Source organism: Rhododendron vialii, chromosome 10a (assembly GCF_030253575.1).
Source record: "Rhododendron vialii isolate Sample 1 chromosome 10a, ASM3025357v1".
Lineage (NCBI taxonomy): Eukaryota > Viridiplantae > Streptophyta > Magnoliopsida > Ericales > Ericaceae > Rhododendron > Rhododendron vialii.
Window position 1 is genome coordinate 24,671,913 of NC_080566.1, and position 21,013 is coordinate 24,692,925.

At 37.4% G+C, this 21,013-nt stretch overlaps 2 protein-coding genes and 1 long non-coding RNA gene across 12 annotated transcripts; all 3 read right to left on the reverse strand.

Annotated features, from left to right (window-relative positions):
* Positions 1 to 2,645: 2,645 nt before the first annotated feature.
* Positions 2,646 to 3,171, reverse strand: LOC131303022 (nucleolar protein 12-like). Its single transcript, XM_058329815.1, has 2 exons — positions 2,873 to 3,171; positions 2,646 to 2,727 (listed from the first exon to the last, which is right to left on the reverse strand). Exons 1-2 carry the CDS (start codon positions 3,169 to 3,171, stop codon positions 2,646 to 2,648), a joined length of 381 nt encoding a protein of 126 aa, XP_058185798.1.
* A 9,074-nt stretch (positions 3,172 to 12,245) lies between these two features.
* On the reverse strand, positions 12,246 to 16,139 carry LOC131303398 (uncharacterized). Of its 10 annotated transcripts, none has more exons than XR_009192018.1 (6): positions 15,996 to 16,139; positions 15,158 to 15,199; positions 13,580 to 13,723; positions 13,338 to 13,492; positions 13,080 to 13,151; positions 12,246 to 12,385 (listed from the first exon to the last, which is right to left on the reverse strand). XR_009192018.1 is itself a non-coding variant. In XM_058330249.1 (6 exons), the coding sequence occupies exons 2-5, from the start codon at positions 15,193 to 15,195 to the stop codon at positions 13,403 to 13,405; spliced, it is 414 nt and encodes a 137-aa protein (XP_058186232.1). In that variant the 5' UTR covers positions 15,196 to 15,199; positions 15,996 to 16,139; the 3' UTR covers positions 12,246 to 12,385; positions 13,080 to 13,402. The 10 variants fall into 10 exon arrangements, 1 of the variants encoding a protein (XP_058186232.1); XM_058330249.1 differs by adding an exon at positions 13,943 to 14,084 and having other exon boundaries at positions 13,080 to 13,492; XR_009192016.1 differs by lacking the exon at positions 15,996 to 16,139 and having other exon boundaries at positions 15,158 to 15,851.
* Positions 16,140 to 18,018: 1,879 nt separating this feature from the next.
* Positions 18,019 to 20,284, reverse strand: LOC131303399 (uncharacterized). The gene is made up of 2 exons (XR_009192019.1): positions 20,066 to 20,284; positions 18,019 to 18,191 (listed from the first exon to the last, which is right to left on the reverse strand). It is a non-coding gene; the product is annotated as an uncharacterized LOC131303399 (long non-coding RNA).
* Positions 20,285 to 21,013: the final 729 nt, after the last annotated feature.

Below are 21,013 nucleotides of genomic sequence, written 5' to 3' on the forward strand. Positions count from 1 at the left end.
TTGAAATTTTGAAAATCTGCAAAAAATCTGCTTGAAACCTCGCTGTATTGATGCGGGCTTTCTGCCGTATCGATACCATAAGAGAACAGAAACTTCAGAATTTTGGTTTGCTTGCTATATCGATACGACGTTTTTGCCGTATCGATACCAGGAGCTTATGGACAGTTTTTGCTGCTTTGTTCCAAACTTCATCGTTTTGACCCCCGATCATTTCTAGCACTTCTTAAACGTCTTTAGACCTCGAAACTCAATTGTTCGATCTTTATTGACTCATTGATGTTTACATTACTGAGACACTCGTAAAATGTAACTTTAGTATCGTTGTAAGCGGAGGATGTATCGTAAGGTGGTTTAAGGGTGTCATAGGTTATGCGAGGCATTGTGGTGAGTGTAATTGGGTAGGTGGGTGTCCGTCTAGTGATCCAAAAGGTAAGACTGAAATCTATGTTCTCAAGATCCATCTTGTAGTTTTCTTTAATTTTCCTTTGGTGCTTTCCTTGAAGTCTAGATGTCAATCTTAGCGAGAGGTATGCCGTAGGGTGGTGATGGGTAGGTACCTTACGTGTGGTGTTGTGGTATATTTAAAGGGAATAACGTGTATTAATTTATTAGTCGGAGTCATGATATGGTTGACGGTTTGGAATGCTTTGAAATGTAATCAATGTGAGGGATTGGTAGATCGTTTAGGATGATTGAAGTGTAATTGTGATAGAACCATTTGGAATTATTAGATTGTGATTGATTGATCAACACATTCGGATATATCAAGATATGACATAATGGGCATCACTTATATGTGATGTGTCCCGAAGCTTATAAATGGGCATCACTTATATGTGATGTGTCCCAGAGTATATAAATGGGCATCACTTATATGTGATGTGTCCCGGAGTACGTGCGATACATGCAAAAGCCTTAATTGATGAGATATGTGATCTTGAGAAAAAGAAAGGAAGATTAATTTTTTACTAAATCGGATTGTTTAAGAGGGAAAAGGATTTTTGATTTAAAAATCCTCCGACATTCTTGAGCGAATCAACGGTTTTCGGTATTCGTGCATAGAATCAACGGACTCCGGCTATTCAAGCTCGAATCAACAGAGCTTGACTATTATAGGTCATGTGTTTCTCTACATTACACCTATTTGAAACAAAAGAGATTTAATTCATGGGAAGAGGAAGTTGATGACTATCGATGAGAAAAGGAGATCGATTATGAGAATGTGAACGATTGTGAAATCTTATGTGATGTGATGAGTCGGTTGGGAACCAAATATTGCTTGATAGTGATGGATGTGGGAATGTTAGTGTTACTGGTATGGCGTGTGAGATGATAGGTATCGTTTATAGGATTGTCTAGAATCCTTTGGCCATTGTGAGTTGCTTGTTGATAGCCATATGAACCTTGGGCATATCTATCTTTTCTCTTTCACTCTAGATGCATAACTCGACATATTTTTCTATAACTTGTGTATAGATTTCTCTACTGGGCTAGTGTAGCTCAACCTATCATTTTCAGGTACATTGCAGGTCACTGTCGTGGAGTGCTTGGAGTGCATGATGATGTTGTTTAAAACTTTTTCGGAAGCGCTTATTTATCTTTGTAAACTAAACTGCATTGTATCGTATTTTCTATTGTGGAATTTTGTATGTATTGGGCAAAATTGTGGATTTGGGGACTGAACTATCTTTTGGGTTATTAATCGTAATTCCGGTAAGGATTTTTAATTATCAAATGTTATTGTTATTTATGTTGAAAATCGAGGGCGTGACAGATGGGCACTGAGAAGTTGTAGCAGAACGACAATAGAGAATTTCGCAGACTAACAATTGCTTCAATAATCAATTCACTCTTTTTTTTCATTTATACATGAACTGTTCAATTACAAGTATAAATGGTGTTTGAGATGTTTGGAAATTGGATTATTGTAGTATAATACAATAAGGCATCTCTGCCAACAAGTAATATAGAATTGTGAAATTAAAAATCTATTACAAATATATAGAATTGTGAAATTAAAAATATGTATAATCAGATTGCCCGCATATAAACAATTTCGCAGAGTCCTGTGAAGTTGTTTTCTTCTGTTGGTCATGGCTATATAGCACCAACACTCGAAGAGGTTGTCGTATTTTGCTAGACGAATTTGAAAAATATAACAGAAAACTAGATTCCTTTAGCATTAAAGTATATACAAACACTAGGAACCCATGATTCTAGATAAACAACTCATGATTCCATTAAAATTTCCTTCCTGTGAATTTTTAAAAATATGTCGTGTTTGGGGATTTTATCATTCTTTTCTCTTTTCTCCTCATTTTCATATACGCTTTATGTTGCTTAAAACTAAATACATAGAATTGTACAATTACAAAAGACATAGAACTTTGCAATTAAAAATATGTATAATCAAATTGATTTTGTTAATTGTTAGTTTATTCAATCCCACATATAAACTTTTTTGCAGAGTATTCAATCCCACATATAAACTTTTTTGCAGAGCCCTATGAAGTTTTTTTGTTCTTCAACTTTTTTTGTTCTTTTTTCACTTTTAGTTGTATTTTATTCAGATATAAACAAATTCGCAAATATAACATATTCCTTCTGAACGATACGAAATTTGCCATGAAAAACACAACAGAAAACTAGATTCCATTAACATTAAAGTAGTGAAACAAATTCACAGACATATATTCCTTCTCAACGATATGAAATTTACCAGACGAACTGAAAAACACAACAGAAAACTAGATTCCATTAACATTAAAGTAGGAAAACCAGTAACCCATGATTCCACTAACATTAAAGTACAAAAACCAGTAACATTAAACTAGCCACAGATTCATGTCTACGTTTTCCCTTTTTCTTTTACAGATTTGAAAGAGGACTTTTGTGTCCCTTGGGGATGACTTGTTGATAGTGTATATCATCAGTTCCCTTATCCTCTTCCTTCTTCTTATCCTCATCCCCGTCGTCCTCATCTTCGTCCTCATCATCGTCCTCGTCATCGTCGTTGTCCTCACGTTCTTCCAGCTGCAATTTCCTAGTCTCTTCTTCCTCTTTTAGCCTCTTGATCTCTTTCCTGAGTTTTTTCACCTCACCTAGCAGTACTCGCGTACCGGCGTACACCATTTTGCAAATTTTACTCACTTTTTCTAGGCGGCTTCCCATCGCTTTTTTGTTGGGTTTTTCACTTTTTGGAAGAAAGGAGTAGGGAATAATTCAAGTACGAAAATATTTGGCAAACGAGTAGGGTTTTCTGCATTGCATTTCTTGCTAAAAGACAACAAGAGGTACTATAGAAACGCGTAGGGATTTCCATTTCTTGCTAAAAGACAAAAGAGGGACTGTAGAACTCATTTTCTTTTTCGAAGGTGCTTTTCATTTTGAAGAAGGTTCTAGAAGGTTTTCAGGACTTACTCATTTATACTTTTTGTTACTTAAAAACTAATAAATAATAATTAAATTATTTTTGTTATTTACTTGTGAGTCTATGGAATCCCAAATTTAGCAGACCATACGCCTTGCTAAATTTGTTCATAAAAACCATCTACAGAGAGAGAAAGCCCGTAGAACTACAATCACAATTTCGCAAAACCCCTAGGAAATTGTTTTAATTTTTATAGTTCCCTACACATATAAACAACTTTGCAGACCCCCTGGGAAGTTGTTTATTCATTAAAACTAAATAAAAAAATGCCAAATAGAATACAAAAAGCTCTACAAAATTGTTTAACTGAACATACTGATATATGCAAATTGTTCTTTTCTTTGTATATTGTAGAAAATGATGTTTGACATGTTTGGAAATTGGATTATTGTAGCATAATGCAATGAGGCATCTCTGCGAATTTGTTTCATGTAGAAGAAAATATAATGTGGATATAAGATCCAGATAGCTATGAATACATCACACATCAGTTCAAGAATGTTCAGTGCTCATTGTCCAGTGCTCATTCCATAGCATTGGACAATTACCATACAAAGGTCTGCGAAATTGTCTTATTTTTATTCATATGAACAATTTCACAGCCATACAACTCTGGATTCACAGATAAACAATTTCACATACATATAACAAGTCTGTGAGTTTGTCGCAAGTCACACAACATGTATTCAAAAGAAGGAAATTTCTATATTTGCTTGCGAAAAAACCACCACTACCATTATTTCTAGTAAACCAAAACAACTCATGTATCAAAATCATAACTACCAAAACAACCTAAAAACATACATCATGAATGCTTTAAATCAAGAGTGAGCTTTCAAAGCTGTCCTTAGGGTAGTGTTTCTACATCATGATCCCAGTTCTTTATTGTCTTCTGGACTCCATGATCTTGGTTTATCAGTTAACAATTTTACAGTTATTTTTGCTCAGTATCTCATGCAATTTTCCCTTGATAGCTTGGGATCAATTTCCTTGTTCCTTGATATTCTGTCCATTAGGTAACAGACTACAACGCCACAATCGTAACTGCAAAAAAATTGTATTGACGTTAGTGAATTAAATGTTAAACTTTGCCAACAAATTCAAAGTTCGTTAAAACTTACAAATCTGGGTGTTGTTGCGGTGCATTTGCTTTACTCGTGACCTAGTTAGTCATATGTAGAGTTCCTGTGAAGCGATTTATGCCATTTGCAATTTGAGTCACCTACAATTCATTTTAAAACATTTCGAGTAATGCAAAACAAACAATATGAAAATTTAATATGGAAGTAGTTATCTTACAAGTTGTTTTGCCTTTCCCAATTGCTTGTGCAGTCTCGCCTATAAGTTGTAGAAATCCAATTTCCCATTATGTGTATTAAGTACAAGCAGTGTCCAGTGGTCAGCATGAACCAATGGAAAATGAATAAACGTGCATTGCAAAGCAGCTGCCAGATTATGTTTGAGCTCATCTGCTCTATCTTCTTTTCTTTTCATTGACTGATTTCACATACCCATAGAGTTAAATTAATTTAACAAACTTAATCAACAAACTAGTACGCTGCAGGGGATTTAATAGTATTGTTTCTTACCGTGAATTTGGTGGTAAACATGTATGACGTTTGTGCATCCAATCCAAGCAAAAATATTGGATTTCAATTTTTTTTCTTTTTCATTTAAAGCACAAAGATGTTGGCATAAGCACCAACAATCTGTGTCAAAATATACATGCAAGATGTTCAGTGTACACAAGAGGTGAACACTGTAACGCCCCTAATTTTGGGAACGTTAAATAAACATTTTCATTGGAAACTTAAATAGAGTCTGGCTCATTATTATATCATAACTCTCACAAGAGCACTTTTATTAAAACACGGAAGGGAAAACTAGGATTCCTATCTACTGCTCCGCCAGCTCCTCCATCCTTGCCAGCTCCTCGGCTCCGAAAGCTTCCAAGGTGTAGAGTTCACCATGTTCATCTACAAAGTCTGACATATTATACCTGCGTCGCTACCAATATAATATGTCAGGGTCACCAAAGGTAACACCATGAGTTGCAAAAGCTCAATAGAACAATCCATACCCACTAACTCTTAACTTACAAACAATAGATCATAAAATTAACGATTTCCACATAGTATATGCATATTTGACAAAATAGCTAATAATGACACTGTAACGCCCCCAATTTTGGGTACGTTAAATAAACATTTTATTGATAAAACCAAATGGAGTCTGGCTCGTTATTACAACAAAACTCCCACAATAGTTCAATATTTATACAATGAAGGGGGTTCTAGGGTTCCTAACTACAACTCCTCCTGCTCCTCCATCCTAGCCAGCTCCTCAGCTCCAAAAACCTCCAAGGTGTACTGTTCATCTTGATCATCTACAAGGTCTGACACATTATACCGGCGTCGCCACCAATATAATATGTCAGGGTCACTAAAAGATAACACCGTGAGCTACAAAAGCTCAATAGAGTAACCCATACCCACTAACCCTTAACTTACAAACAACAGGTCATAGATATAGCACACAAACTCATGATTGTCACATAACTCATGCATAAATGAATATGTAACGCCCCTGAATTTTGGTCATTTAAAATTTCGTTAAAAATTTGAATTTTATTTAAATTACTTATTTTCTTTTGAGTGGCTATATGATTCTTGTTAATTTTTGTCGTAGTCGTTGGTTAAACTCTCGACTAGAAACCCTACGTGACCAATTTAGTTAATTTCCAACCGACTACTTGGAGGAACCGAGCAACCAACTCACCTAGTTACTAGATGAACCTTTTGGACCTTTTGAAACTTTTGAACCTTTTGTCTTTACCCATTGGTCCATAATAGTAAGGGTAATTTTTGTCCATTGGATAATAAACTTTTTATTATAAAAGTACATGTAGTCTTTTCAAAATCTTATTTTAATAAAAGGTACTTGTACTCTTTTGTCCATTGGTTATTAACCGCAAGGGGAATTATTATCCATTGGGTAATAACCGCTAGGGAAGTTAGTAACCATTGGGTAATAGAGTCTTTGACCAAATAAGGTGCCGATGTGACTAGGGAACCTTCCAATAAAGTTGATTTGACTTGTACTTTATTATTATTTAAATGGGGAGTTGATCTTCCTAGAGTACATTTGTACACTTGTCTATTTTGTTTAGTCAAACATGTGCCTAATTGGATTTCTTTATTGGGTATTTGATTTTGTGAATCTTTGTACTTTGTACTTTCTTATTCTTTCTAGTTATATATATATACATTGTGTGTGTGTGTGTACTAGGGAGAGAGAGAGGAGAGAGAGGCCGAGAGAGGGAGAGAGGAGAGAGAGGCCGAGAGAGAGGGAGAGGAGAGAGAGAGAGCCGAGAGAGAGAGATAGGAGAGAGAGAGAGGGAGAGATTTTGTTTGTACCTTCCTTGATCTTTCTCATCTTTTTAATCCTTGGTGATATCTTCCTTCCTAGCTAAGAAACTTCCTCCATTGTCCTTCCATATTTGTTTAGTTCCCAAATCTTGTACCATTGTCCCCTTTCTTCCAACAAATCTCCCAAAGATCAAATCCAAGGACTAAACCTAGCCTTGCAAGCTACCTTATTAGGCCTAAGTCTATTTTTGCCTAATGACAACCTATGATGGACCTTTATGACACAATCCTAGCCTTTATTAGCCTTAGACCTTGACTACAAGCTAAACCTAGATTATAATTACCTAGATTCACCTAAAAAGCCTAAGATCTTAGTTGATTACATAGCCTTACACCTAAGATTTGGATTGGACAAGGCATGGCTTGACATGTGAAGTGATTTGATGACTTAATGGAGCAAATCCATGGAGGATTTAGAGAGAGAGAGGGCCGGCCATAGAGAGAGGGGGAGAGCCAAGATTTTTGCCCATAAATAGCACCCCATGCTTCTCATTCAACTCACACCTTCACCTAGCAACTTCTCTCTAGAAAAATTGTGTTCTTTCTTTGTTCTTTCTTTTGTTCTTCATGTTCTTGAATTGTTCTTGAGTTCTTCAAGAAACTCATCCTAGACCGCCACTAAACCGCCACTCGACCACCCTTCGATCCATAAAGTAGTAGTAGTTTAGTCAAGAAGAAGTTTCGAGAGAAACCTTTCTCTTTCGAAGCTACCGGAGGCATACCGTAGGAAGTTACTCTGCCCGACCACCGACGTACTTTCCATAGCCGACTAACTTTCCGTAGCTGACTACCGCCAAGAAGTAAGGTAGAGTCCCTCGTCCACTAACTCGACGTATATGTAAGGAAATCCTTACCTACTTCCTATTTACTTACTCAAAAGTATAACGTTGTTATTTTGAACCGCTAATTATATGTAGTTCATACTTACGTACTTATCGTTTGATTAGAAGTATTCATATTTTGATCTTTAAGATGATTATGAGTATGCGTATATGAGTTGCTTGTATTACTTGTGGTGTGATAAAGCATAAGTGATTTCACTCCAAAGACGTCCGTACATGTGGCGTTGTGCTTTGAATAAAGCATAAGTGATACACTCCAAAGGCGTCCGTACATGTGGCGTTATGCTATAAGTAGTGATTGAGCATGAATAGTAATATAGAATTGGATGATCTTGTTAGGATGATTCTTGCTTACGTTTGTCCTACCGCGGAGTCTTTGCATGTAACGAGACACGAGAATCGAGAAAGTAGAAATATGACACATAGGGTGTGAGTAATGAAAGGAAATGTTTTTCGAGGAAGAAAATATTTTGAAACAACATAATGACCGATTTCGGGTGGCATTATGTGAGTTGTGTGTGTGCGTGTGTAAAAGACGTGTTTTGAAAAGGTTTTGAATTTTCGAAAACTGCAATGTGGCCGGACGTGGTAGCCCATTGTGTGGGGTGTGTTGAAAAACCCAATGAGAACCCGGAGCGGCGGAATCATTGTGGGGATACTCGAGAACCCGGAGCGGCGGAACCGAGGTTTTTAGATTTCGAAAACCCCAATTGGGAACCCGGAGCGGCGGAACCATTGTGGGATACTCGGGAACCCGGAGCGGTGGAACCGAGGGTTTTGAAATGTGTGCGTTCCCATGGGAACCCGGAGCGGCAGAACCATGGTGAGGTATAGCTTGGTTATCCGCGGTACGGAGCCAATGCAAATGATTTTAAAAAGGTTGGGTGTGTAGCTTGGTTATCCGTGGTACGGAGCCAATGCAAATGATTTTAAAAAGATTGGGTGTGTAAACAAATGATTTTTGAAAGATGAATTGGTATGTGAGCATGTTGACACGATCTACGATGAGTCGTGTAGGAGAAACTCTGAAATCTTGGACACCAACGATAGTTGATTAACGAATATGGATGTGTCATTGATTAGCTGCGTATATATGTATCATGTGGAAATCGATGTGTTATTATTTCCTGTTGTTTTAAGTTATGGGTTAGCGGGTATGGGATTACTCTGCTGAGCTTTGTAGCTCACGGTGTTGCCTTTTGGTGACCCTGACATATTATATCGGTGGTGACGCTGGTATAATGTGTCAGATCTTGTAGATGATCAAGATGAACAGTACACCATGGAGGCTTTTGGAGCTGAGGAGCTGGCTAGGATGGAGAAGAAGGAGGAGCTGTAGTTAGGAACCTTAGAACCCCTTCATTTGTGTAAATATTGAACTCTTGTGAGAGTATTTGTTGTAATAAGAGCCAGACTCCATTTGATGTTATCAATAAAATGTCCTTTTAACGTACCCAAAATTCGGGGCGTTACAGAATAACAATGACACATCCACATTCGCTATCTTCCTAGCGTTGGTGTCCATGACTTTCTGGGTTTCTCCTACGCGACTCATCGTAAACTGTGTCTCATTTTCCTTATTTCATAACCCATTCATTATTTCGAAGAAAACCATTTTTAACACACCCAACCTCGGTTCCGCCATTCCAGGTTCCCGAGTATCCTCACAATGGTTCCGCTGTCCTGGGTTCTCATTGGCACACATTGCATTGGCTCCTCTCCGCGGATAACCAAGATAACCAAGCCATTCCTCACCATGGTTCCGCTGCTCCGGGTTCCCACGGGAACGCACACAACCTCACAATGGTTCCGTTGATCCGGATTCCCATTGGAACACACACAACCTCACAATGGTTCCGCTTTTTCGGATCTCCGTTGGAACACACACAACCTCACAATGGTTCCGCTTTTTCGAATCTCCATTGGAACACACACAACCTCACAATGGTTCCGCTTTTTCGGATTCCCATTGGAACACACACAACCTCACAATGGTTCCACTTTCCGGATTTCCATTGGAACACACACAACCTCACAATGGTTCCGTTTTTCCCGGATTCCCATTGGAACACACACAACCTCACAATGGTTCCGCTTTTTCCGGATTTCCATTGGAACACACACAAAACACACACCACATAATGGGCTACCACGTCCGGCCACATTGCGGTTTCCAAAACATTTCATCCATTTCAAAACACACCTTTTCATTAACAACACCCTAGGAGTCATGTTTCTACTTTCTTGATTTCCGTGTCTCGTTCTCATGCATAGACTCCGCGGTAGGACTTTTTCACAATAGTAAACTTAACTCATTCATTGAAATCTTGAAACTCAACTAGCAAGATCATCCAATTCTATATTAGTAATCATGCTCATAACCATCCTAAAGATCAAAATACGAATACTTCTATCAACGATAAGTCTTTATCTTTCAAAAACCGTTCTTTCTTCCTTTATGGGAAATTCAAAACAACATATGTTTATTGAAGTATAAGTCAATTATTCAACATGTTCATACCACCATTAGCAAAACGGCTTTGTTAACCATCATGTATTCTAAACATAATAAATGATAGATAACCTTATCGTCTTAAAAAATACTTCAAGTTATACTTTGAACTAAAAGTAAGGATATCCTATTTCTCAACATATGGATCTATACTATACTTGGGTTCAATGGACGAGGGACTCTACATATACTTAGAGATAGTGTATATAGGACTCTACATATACTTATAGAGATAGTGTATATGGGACTCTACCTTACTCCTTGGCGGTAGGGCGGCTACGAAAAGTATGTCGGTGATCGAGCGGAGTAACTTCCTACGGAATGCTTATTGTAGCTTCGAAAGAGAAAGGTTTCTCTTGAAACTAGATCTTGACTGCTACTACTACTACTTTTGGATCGAGAGGGTGGTCGGGTGGCGGTTTAGTGGCGGCCTTGGATGAGTTTCTTGAAGAACACAAGAAGAACTAAGCAAGAAAAAAGGAAGAATACAAGTTTTTCTAGAGAGAGAAGTTGCTAGGTGAAGGTGTGAGTTGAATGCTTGGACAAGGGTCCTATTTATAGCCAAATTTCTCCCTCTCTCTCTTCTCATGGCCGGCCCCTCTCTCTCTATATATATATATCTTGGATTTTCTCTTTTTTTATTCAACTTGTCATGCCTCCTTTGAAAGATCAAGACCTAGTTCTATGCTTGCATGGCTAGATTTTGGTACTTTGGATTTGATTTTGGAAGATTTGGTGGAGGAAAGGAGGGGTTGTACAAGATTTGGTCTTTAAATAAACATAGAAGGACAATGAGAGGATAGATTTTGGCTAGGAAGAAGATACACCCAAGGATTTGAAAAGATGTAAGAAGATCATGGTGATCAAAGCATGGTACAACCCAATCTCTCTCTCTCTCTCTCTCTCTCTCTCTCTCTCAGCTACTCTCTCTCCCTTTCTCTCGGCAATCTCTCTCTCTCTCCCTCTTTCTCTCTCCTAGTACACTATATATATATATGCATATATAATATTGTAGAAGTACAAAGGTACTAGATTTTCAAAATCAAATATCCCATTAAAAAATTCTAATTAGGCACATGTTCCATATATTTAAATATATAAATAAGTACCAAGTATCTAATAAAATATAAGGCTAGGATTCTCTTATTAAAATAATCATAAAGTACTAGTACTTAAGTATTATTAAAGTACTTTAGAAATCTAGGGATTAAATTTACCCAAATACTATAATGCATAAAAGCACATGGAAAATCTATGGAGGAATTATTTAATAGATTCATGTACTTTGTTGGAAGATTGGTTTTATTACCCAATGGTTAATAATTTCCCTTACGGTTAATGACCAATGGGTAATGGAGAAAATGATATCAAATAATAAAGAATGCATATTTGTCCTTTGCACATGGGAAAATACACCAATATAATACTATATCTTTGTACTAATCAAATATTCTAATAAAAGGCCTATTGTCCAATGGACAAAGATTACCCTAACATTTATCGACCAATGGGTAAAGGTTAAAGGTCCAAAGGGTTCCACTAGGGTTTAAAAGGTTCAAAAGGTTCAAGAAGGCTCATCTAGGGTTAGGAGATAGTAACTAGATGAATTAGTAGTTAGGTCCCTCTAACTAATTGGTTAGAATCTAGCTATACTTGCCAAGTAGAATCTCTAGCCAAGAAATATGATTTTAAAAGGCTAAAATTCTAATTATGACGGATTTTTAGGAATTAAAAGGGATTTCAAAAGCAATCCAAGTAATTAAAAATAAAAATTCAAATTTTTAACGGAATTTTTACTTACTAAAAATCAGGGTTGTTATAGACACCAAGATCCTCATCGCTCGTGAAACATCAAAATATAATACCATAAACTGGAGTGAAATTTAACAGGTAAAGTATAGTCGTTTTGGGTCCAAAATCAACTCATATCCATTAAGCCCTTTTCCAAAGTCAAGATACAAAAGTCACTGGCAATTACTAGAAACCACCCAAATTCAGTCACACATGGCTAAGAAAGCTTTAATTTACTTGAAGAAATTAGATACTTACAAAATCAAAGCATTTTAGTGAATTCCATAGAGGAGGGAGCGGCTTGCCACAAACCACCTCACACTTTGTTTCCACTTGCAGATTTGTATGTCTTACTTCCACTGTCGATAGTTCTACACCAAACCTACCAGAATCAATGAAAGCCCCACTAACCCATTAGGTTATCTTTGAAAGGTAATCACGACCAAATATATCTACAAAGACAATTAAAGATGAAAAGGAAAAGCCAACAACAAAGATGAGGAATAAACAATGCTAACAAAGAGAAATTGGAACATCCATTCCATTGATGGTATAAATTCATGAGAATACATATAACGCATGTGCAAAAATCTTCTATCCAGCAAAGCTGCAAAGCTGTGTCAACTCTCACTTTTCATGTAGTTGTGTCTATTATGCAACCGTTAGCCTGTGTGTTTGTATGACTATATGCAACATGGGGGTATCCACATATAACCAAAAAATGATTTACTTATCTACCATATTTCTCATGTTCTGCAGCAATCGAAGGTTATCATTCTCAATGTATTTGATGAGCTTTTCAACAAACGTCTGTCGTTCTTGAGCACCAAGCTAGTAACGTCAACTACCCTTTTTCCTTGAACATCAACTTTGCTTCCATTAATTCATCAAACAAAGATGATTTTAACCTCTCAAATGTAGGCAATCTATCAATCTTGGCCCATTTTAAGGCAAATTCATCATCAACATCACCCTTTACAGAATTCAACTCTAAACTGCTTCTTGAAAAAAGAATTGTACATACACCTATATATATGTATATATACACCCACACAGAGAACAAGTACAAAGATCACCTCCCTAGACAACATTCCACTTGTTGGCATTCAGGGCAGTTTCGTCGAGGCTGTGGGCGAGAAACTAAGGACCTAGAGAGAAACCCCAAAAGTCAAGAAAGAACAGAGGCACGATAAAATTTAACAAAGGGATCTAAAATCCAAGGTAACAACTATCTAGTGGAATCAATATGAACAACCATTAAAACAAAGAGAGAGAAGAGACGGTTAGTTAGGAATGTGTGTGTGTATGTGGAGAGAGAGAGAGAGACTACTTACCTGGCCTATGGGAGTCAATCGAAATGGCTAGCGGATGCCAGGATACAAAAATAGTACCAGTTCCACTAAATCTCCATTTGATAGTTTTTTAAGGAATCTGAATTCATGTCCCAAGTTTCTAAATGTTGTCGGCAAGCATCCTGTGAATAGAGAGGCTGATAATGGAAATGGAAATTGTCAGGGAATACTAATCATCTCCAAAGTTATGCATACTTGAGTTTTGCTGGTATTAAGAAACTTACAACAGGTGGCACGACATTAGGCATCAATAGGATTCCAATTAGCAGGTGCATTTGGATGGTTAATAGGTGCAGTAGTTGTCCATGGGTATTTGACTTGACAGCCTTCCTCATCAAAGATGTATAGATCAAATAGTAGATGACATACTGACAGTGGAACCAAAACGAACAATGGAACATAAACAGCAATCAACGTACTGCTAAAACTCAACAGACTAACAAGAAGCATAAACAGCAATCGAAAACCCCAAAACTCAGAATTTAAATAGTACACTGAACTAAAACATTGCTCTCGATAAATTTTTATCCATATATGCTGCAGTTTTTGTTTTATGAGTAAAGGTGTTCTTGGGGACTGAATATTACCTTGGCTATTCTTTTACTACTTTTTGGCACCATAATTAAAGTAGTCAAACACGGTTTCTTCATTGCGCTGATCGGTTTCAAACATTTGGTACATACCATGTACAAAAATGGTTGCTCTTCACATGTTTTGAAAGTTTTCCTTCTGTCCAGTTTAACTCTTGCTAAACCCACAAAAAATAGAGATGTAAAAACACTGAACTAGAAGGCACATATTTACATAGAAAGCCATCTCAAAGAAGCTTAATTTCACCGGCATCTTTCCAGTCCTCTTATTATTATTGTTGGCCTAGTAACTTTAGTAGTAATAGGCTAAGAGCTAGTAAGTCTAACCCAAATGTGTTCTTTGGTAAGTGAAAAAAGAAGCAGAGAGACTGAAGTACACCAAACTTGTCGTTTATCTATATAGCTTAACTCTGAGAGTCTTAAATAGCATTTGATGTATATAACTTTAAGACCTACACTTTTATATATCACAAAGGGAGGACCAAATTATAGGTGAATAGTGCCTTGTGGACCTAGTGCTAACTGATAAATTATATATAGGATTTAAAAATTCAAATTCACTATCTTGCCTTCTCCAATTTTATGGCTGATCAGGAAGTGCCAAAAAGCAAAACAACTACCATGACAATGTTGGATATCGTAGTAATACAATGTTGGTGTACTCCCATCGAGATAGTATCACGGTTAAAACTTGGTTGGACAACATCTAGATCCCAAGTTAAAAAAGAGATGAGGAAATGCTACTTTCAAAAATGTTAACTCATATATTGTGTCCACTGATAATTCATTTGTTAATTATATGTAATACATATGAAAACAGGTACTTTTAAATATATCTACATATTTATGCAAAGAATTTGTCAGTTCCTCCTAGGTGATCCCTATGTTTACTCCACTATGTGCCTTTCCTCCTCCATCCGCATTCAAACTCCCATTTGCCTTTTGTTTTGTTCTACAAAGTAAAACCTCCCAATTGTATACATTCTATAAGCCATATCCTTCCCTTAAGGGTAATTGATTTGTTCCTTGTTACTTCTTTTTTTTGGCTATTCATCCAGTAAATGTAATTCGGAAAGGTACTTCGCTTTTGTGTACAGATGGAATATAGTTCCACAAAGCACATAATTTTGAAGCAGCTTTATGACATACAGAAAATAGTATTAAAATCCCAGCAAAAGTATATCAAAACTTTAATACTGTAATATAACCTACCTTGTTAACATTGAGCCTTTCATGATGAACATCATCATTGAACTGCATGTGACAAACTGTTTAGTTTCAGATATTGCAGAAAATGTAAGAATACTCAAAGAAATTGGATCTTCACATATAAAAAAATCCAATGAAAAAACTGAAGACTAAAAAAGCCCCCATTCCTTGTACTTATGTACAACTTAAGAACCAAAATTGAGTGTAGAGATAGGGGAAGAGGAAAACGGTTACTTGCTGAATTTTTCTGTCCAAGGGAAATCGGCAAACCATCATGCTTAGGAGAACTTCTGGGGCAAGAAATTATAACATATAAACTCATTCATATGTCTCAAAATACAACACAAAATCACAATCATTATGTTGACAGGTCCATCATAAGAAATTACACTGACTACTTAGCTTTGATTCCTTCAGACTCTCAGAAGCGTAGATGCAGATTCATCTTTTGAGCTCTCTTTGCCGTATTTCTTCCTATTCCCCAAATTTTGAAGCATTTAGATTTGTTGTTGTTGTTCACACCAAGAACATACCATCAAAACCCAATTGAAAACAAGGGGAAAACCCTGGAGACAGAGAATAATAAACCAAAACACCACAGTAGTAGCTCCAAATGCACACAATAATGAGTGTCAATGTGGGGTAAGTAAATACCAAATAATCGTAAACAAAATCAATAGGGAAAACTGCACAAATCACAAGCTAAAACAAAAAAAAATGGCAAAAATTTGGAAAACCCAAACTTGGTGGTGAAACATTGTCGCCTTTTTAGACAACCAAAATTAGAACTACATTACCATACCACACAAGTCACAGAAACTAAAAACGAAAGTAGATTTACCTCTAGAAAATCGAAACCCCAAATTAGAGCAAAGCATGCAATTTCTACCTTGGAGCCCTAACGAACACAGAATTGAAGCAATAAGTAATGTGGCGTCTCCTATGAAGGACGGCAACAGCCGCTACAACAGTAGATCTGTACTACCGGCTTTGTCACGCCCTCGATTTTCAACATAATAATAAAGGATTTCCATAATAAAATCTCACAACAATCCGTATGATACCTAAAATAATATAGCATTCCCATTTCCATGATTACACTTCAACATCCATTAGTTTCAAAAAAATTACATCAATGGCCCAACGGCCCAAATATACATAAGTACAGAGTATTTAAGGATTACTACATTCCATAGTCAAAAGATTTAAGATTAAAGTTACAAATACATCGTTCAAAAGATGATTTACAAAGATGGACAGTGTTAGCTCTCAAAAGTCTGTCCACGTCCAAGCATTCAATCATGCAAGCTATTGCCCCGAGTTAGTACCTGAAAATGATGTAAGGTTTGAGCTACACTAGTCCAATAGGAAATTCTACTCTAACATTATATGCAAGAGAAATGCTAAGAGGATCTCAAGGTAGGAACATGAACAGAAACCACAGGATAATCAATAAACTTGGATCAATAGACTCAAACGACCACTAAACGATCATAATGCAACTCAAACTAGAACCATTCCCATCTATCATGAGTCCAAAATCCTTTCATTGTATGTGTCATGAGCCGAAGCTCCTGCTGGGCCAGTTAAGGGATCCCGATACCCCCTACCAGGGTAGGTCCTGAATGTAACCAATATGAGCATTTGCTCCTGCCGGGCCAATTATGGGATCCCGATACCCCCTGCCAGGCACCCACCCGTCGATGGGCCCCGAATGTCCTTGTTGTGTCCAAAAGTGTTCAAGAATCACATATCCTCGCAATGTGTCATTCAATTCAACCATAGTTCATATAGCCATCAACGTCAAATTCTACTGAACAAGGACAAGAAATGCAACGATACTCCATGAACTCAACGAATACGATTAATCATGTTATGATTTAGAAGTGTTTAGAACAAGTTAGAAGTGATCGGGGGTCAAAACGATGAAGTTTGGAACAAAGCAGCAAAAACTGTCCATAAGCTCCTGGCATCAATACCGCCAAAATGGCCGTATCGATACAGCAACCAAATCAGAAATTCTAAAGCGTTTGTTTTCTTATGGTATCGATACGGCAAAAAGCCCATATCGATACAGTGACGTTATGAGCAGATTTTTTGCAAATTTTCGAGAATTCAATTACAACAACAACGACAACAACCATAGGCACGATTTCAAGGCTAGAAAACACTTCTTTTACATATATTGAGAGGTAGAATTCCTACCTCGAGTCTTGAGAACGAAACCCACAAGATACGAGCCCTAGCTTTTCCGAAAACCTTGATTCGACCGAGATACACCACATTGAGCTCTAATTGACGAAGAACAAGCCCAAAATCACGCGTAGAACGAGGAATGAAGGTTAGTTTGTGAGGGTTTTGAGGTGAATTGGGTGGAAATTTGGAGAGAGAGCAAGAGAGTGGGAGGGAGCCAAGAGGAGAGAGAAACGTGAGGGAGATGAGAGGAGAAAATATATTTCTCTAGTCCCTCACCCTCCTATATATACTCACATATACATAAATCATACTTTGCACCCTTCCACAATCAATTCATCACTCTAGCCCCAAATCACATAAACATCATTATCTCATATTTCTTTATCATTAATCATGCACTTATAAAATATTAACATTGATAAAATAAATACGGGTCTCTACAAGCTTGTTGACCAAGCAATGCAAAACAGTGCTAAAATCCAGGTACGGCATCCAGGAAGACCGTCGAAAATTTCAGTGAAAAGAGCTCTTTGGCAATAAGAAGAACTTGAGGATGTACACAATGGAAAAGGGCAAAAACGTCTTGTCACGCCCTCGATTTTCAACATAAATTAACAATACCATTTGAAATACAAAGTCCTCCAAATTGTACGAACAATACCCCAAAATACAATACAATTTACAATTCCACAAACTGGTCTACAAATACCATCTTCTAAGATAGGAATTTCATAACAAAGCGGTTCGTTTTACAAGAATAATAAAGTATTCTCCAAAATAGCTTTGCTCGATAACGTCTGCATGCACTCCAAATATTCCATGACCATGACCTGCAATGAACCTGAAATGGTAGGTTGAGCAAACACGCGCCCAGTAGAGAATTCTATGCGCAATCTATATGTAAATTTGATGAATCATGCGCCGTGAATGAGTGAATATTGACAGATTGGCCTATAGTACAAGTGACTACCAACAAGCGGCAAGCTATAGTCGAAGGGTCCTAGACTTCACATAAAGGTCACTAACCATTTGGTTCTTTAACTAAGTACATTAACAAACTCACTTCGTTCCAGATTTGTCTATAATCAATTCATAAACATCTTATTATTATACGTACGGTACTACAATCTTTCTCGTGTCCACATTGATATTAGTCAAATCCTTTTATTGCAAAATCTTTCCTTTTAATCAGATATTTCCCTTCGATAATCACTAGGGTCACCTCGGGTCTAGTTCCCTCGAGCGTAGGGTCACCCCGAGTCTTTTCCCTCAATAACAATAATCAGTGGGGTCACCTCGGGTCTAGTTCCCTCGAGCATAGGGTCACCCCGAGTCTTTTCCCTCAATAACAATAATCAGTTGGGTCACCTTGGGTCTAGTTCCCTCGAGCGTAGGGTCACCCCGAGTCTTTTCCCTCAATAACAATAATCAGTGGTACCCCAAAACTTCAATTAACCATATCGAATTCCAGCCGAGCAATGATACCCGAGTGTCATACGTATATGTTGTGTCCACAATATCAGTAAATCAACCTCATTCAATTCATGTCATAACAACTATTCGTAAGCCCGTTTTCATAGTCAACAGTCAATTACAACGTTCATCAATCATCCCAGGTGTCCATATCATTCCATAAACATAATGCTACGTCCTACACAACACCTTAACCCATAACGTCTCTGTGACATTTTACCCACAATGCTCACCATGTCTTACACGTCGTTCTAACCCGTGAGTAACTCTATAACCTTCCACCCACTAGTATCGACATTCAAACGCCAAAAGACAAACGCCATTTGAAACTAATTTTTTAATGAATCAAGAGGACAGATGGTCCTGCTAGACATCCTTACATTTACCCATAATACTCACTACGGTGCCCATATAGTCTACGGTACTCCTAACCAACTTAACGGTACATTTTCCATTTACGAGGGAACTAACGATGCTTAACGATTGTTCAATGAGTGGAAAAGTTCAGTGAATCATTGGAATGCAAACAGCCACGTGATCAAAGAATCTTAGAGACTCAAATAACTGTTTTAGGCCGTTTTACGGAAGTACCGAAAGTGAACGAGGTTCGAATAATAATAACGGAAGTAGAATAAGTCAAGTTGTGCCGAAAGACTCAGAAGACTGCGTAGCACATTGGAAGGCCGGGCGATTAAATATCTTGCCCTACGACAAAACAATATGCCGCACGAATCAATCAATATGTCAGGCAAACGAAAATGCCGTACGGCCATTCGAGTTACGATAATATAATATGTCGTACGACAGAACGGAAAATGCCATTCGGCCCTTTCAGAATCCTGATGAGCAGAACAATTTCACCATATGCCTCCCTTTTTCTTTTGAAACCCAAGAAGCTCTACCGGTAGGAGAGGAGTCCTACCGGTACAAAATAAATCCAGAGGAGCCACCAAATTTCATTGCCAGAAAACACCGAAGTTCTACCGGTAGGAAAGTGGCTCTACCGGTAGGAAATGAGGTCAGAAGAGACACGACTTGTACACAAAGATTTTCTACCGGTAGGGAGGGAGTTATACCGGTAGGAGGCCATTTCTACCGGTAGGAACCTAGAAATTTCGAATAACTTTTCTCAGTTCAACAGATTCTCGGAAAATGCCAATAAATGATCTTAATAACAATAATAAGCACGATCTGATCGCATAAACATCGTATTCACGCATAACTTGTGCAAGAAATCTCTACCTCGAATTTGGAGAGCAAGATCCCCAAGATTAATCAAGCTTTGACTCCAAGATCTTCAATCTCAACCTTGAACAGCTCCCTCCAAGCAAGACCCACGAATTTTTAAGCTTGAATCGCGTTTAGAATACAAATTGGAGGTTGGATTGTAAAGGTTCCAAGTGATTTTGGTGGGTTTTTGGTTGAGAAATGGAGAGAGTGAGAGAGAGCCGAATAGAGAGAGAGAGAGAGAGAGAGAGAGAGCCGAATAGAGAGAGCCGGCTGAGATGAGAAAAAAAAAGAATGAGAGAGTAAAGTCTCTCCTGGAACAATTAAGAGAGTGAGATGGGAGAATAATTTCCTACACTCACACCTAACACACACATATGCACCTGTCACCTAATTACCCTTATATATTCTCAGTAGTTCACGTTTAATTCCAAAATAAACATCTACGACATTCTCTCACGTGTAGCCCGTATTCTAACATTTTATAAGACTCCAGAAAAATTAAAAATAATAATAAAAAAAAATACAGGTCTCTACACGTCTTCTCATCATATGGCTATGCAAAGCACTATTTCCTCTTTTACCCTTCAACAAAATACAAAACTACAAAAGAATACCTCAGCAAGTTAAGCCACCAGTAACAAACTACAAAGACAAATTGGTAATTTCACGGTGTGACTTGGCTTGCCATCCTTTGTTCTTTATATACAAGTGTATTGATCTATTACGGTTCCGTCCTCCTCCGTTCCCCGGTTCCGTCCTCCATCAATGTTACTCAGTTTTGTCCAAACATGATTAAATGGTAATTTACGAAAATGTCAAGAATTTCCATGATGTGTTTGTAGGATAAATTTTTGTAATGATTTTCATGATGTATTTGTAGCTGTAACTTGATGTATTATATATGGATGATTTTATGATAGTTTTGCAAAAATATGTCATGATTATATTTGGTTGATTTCA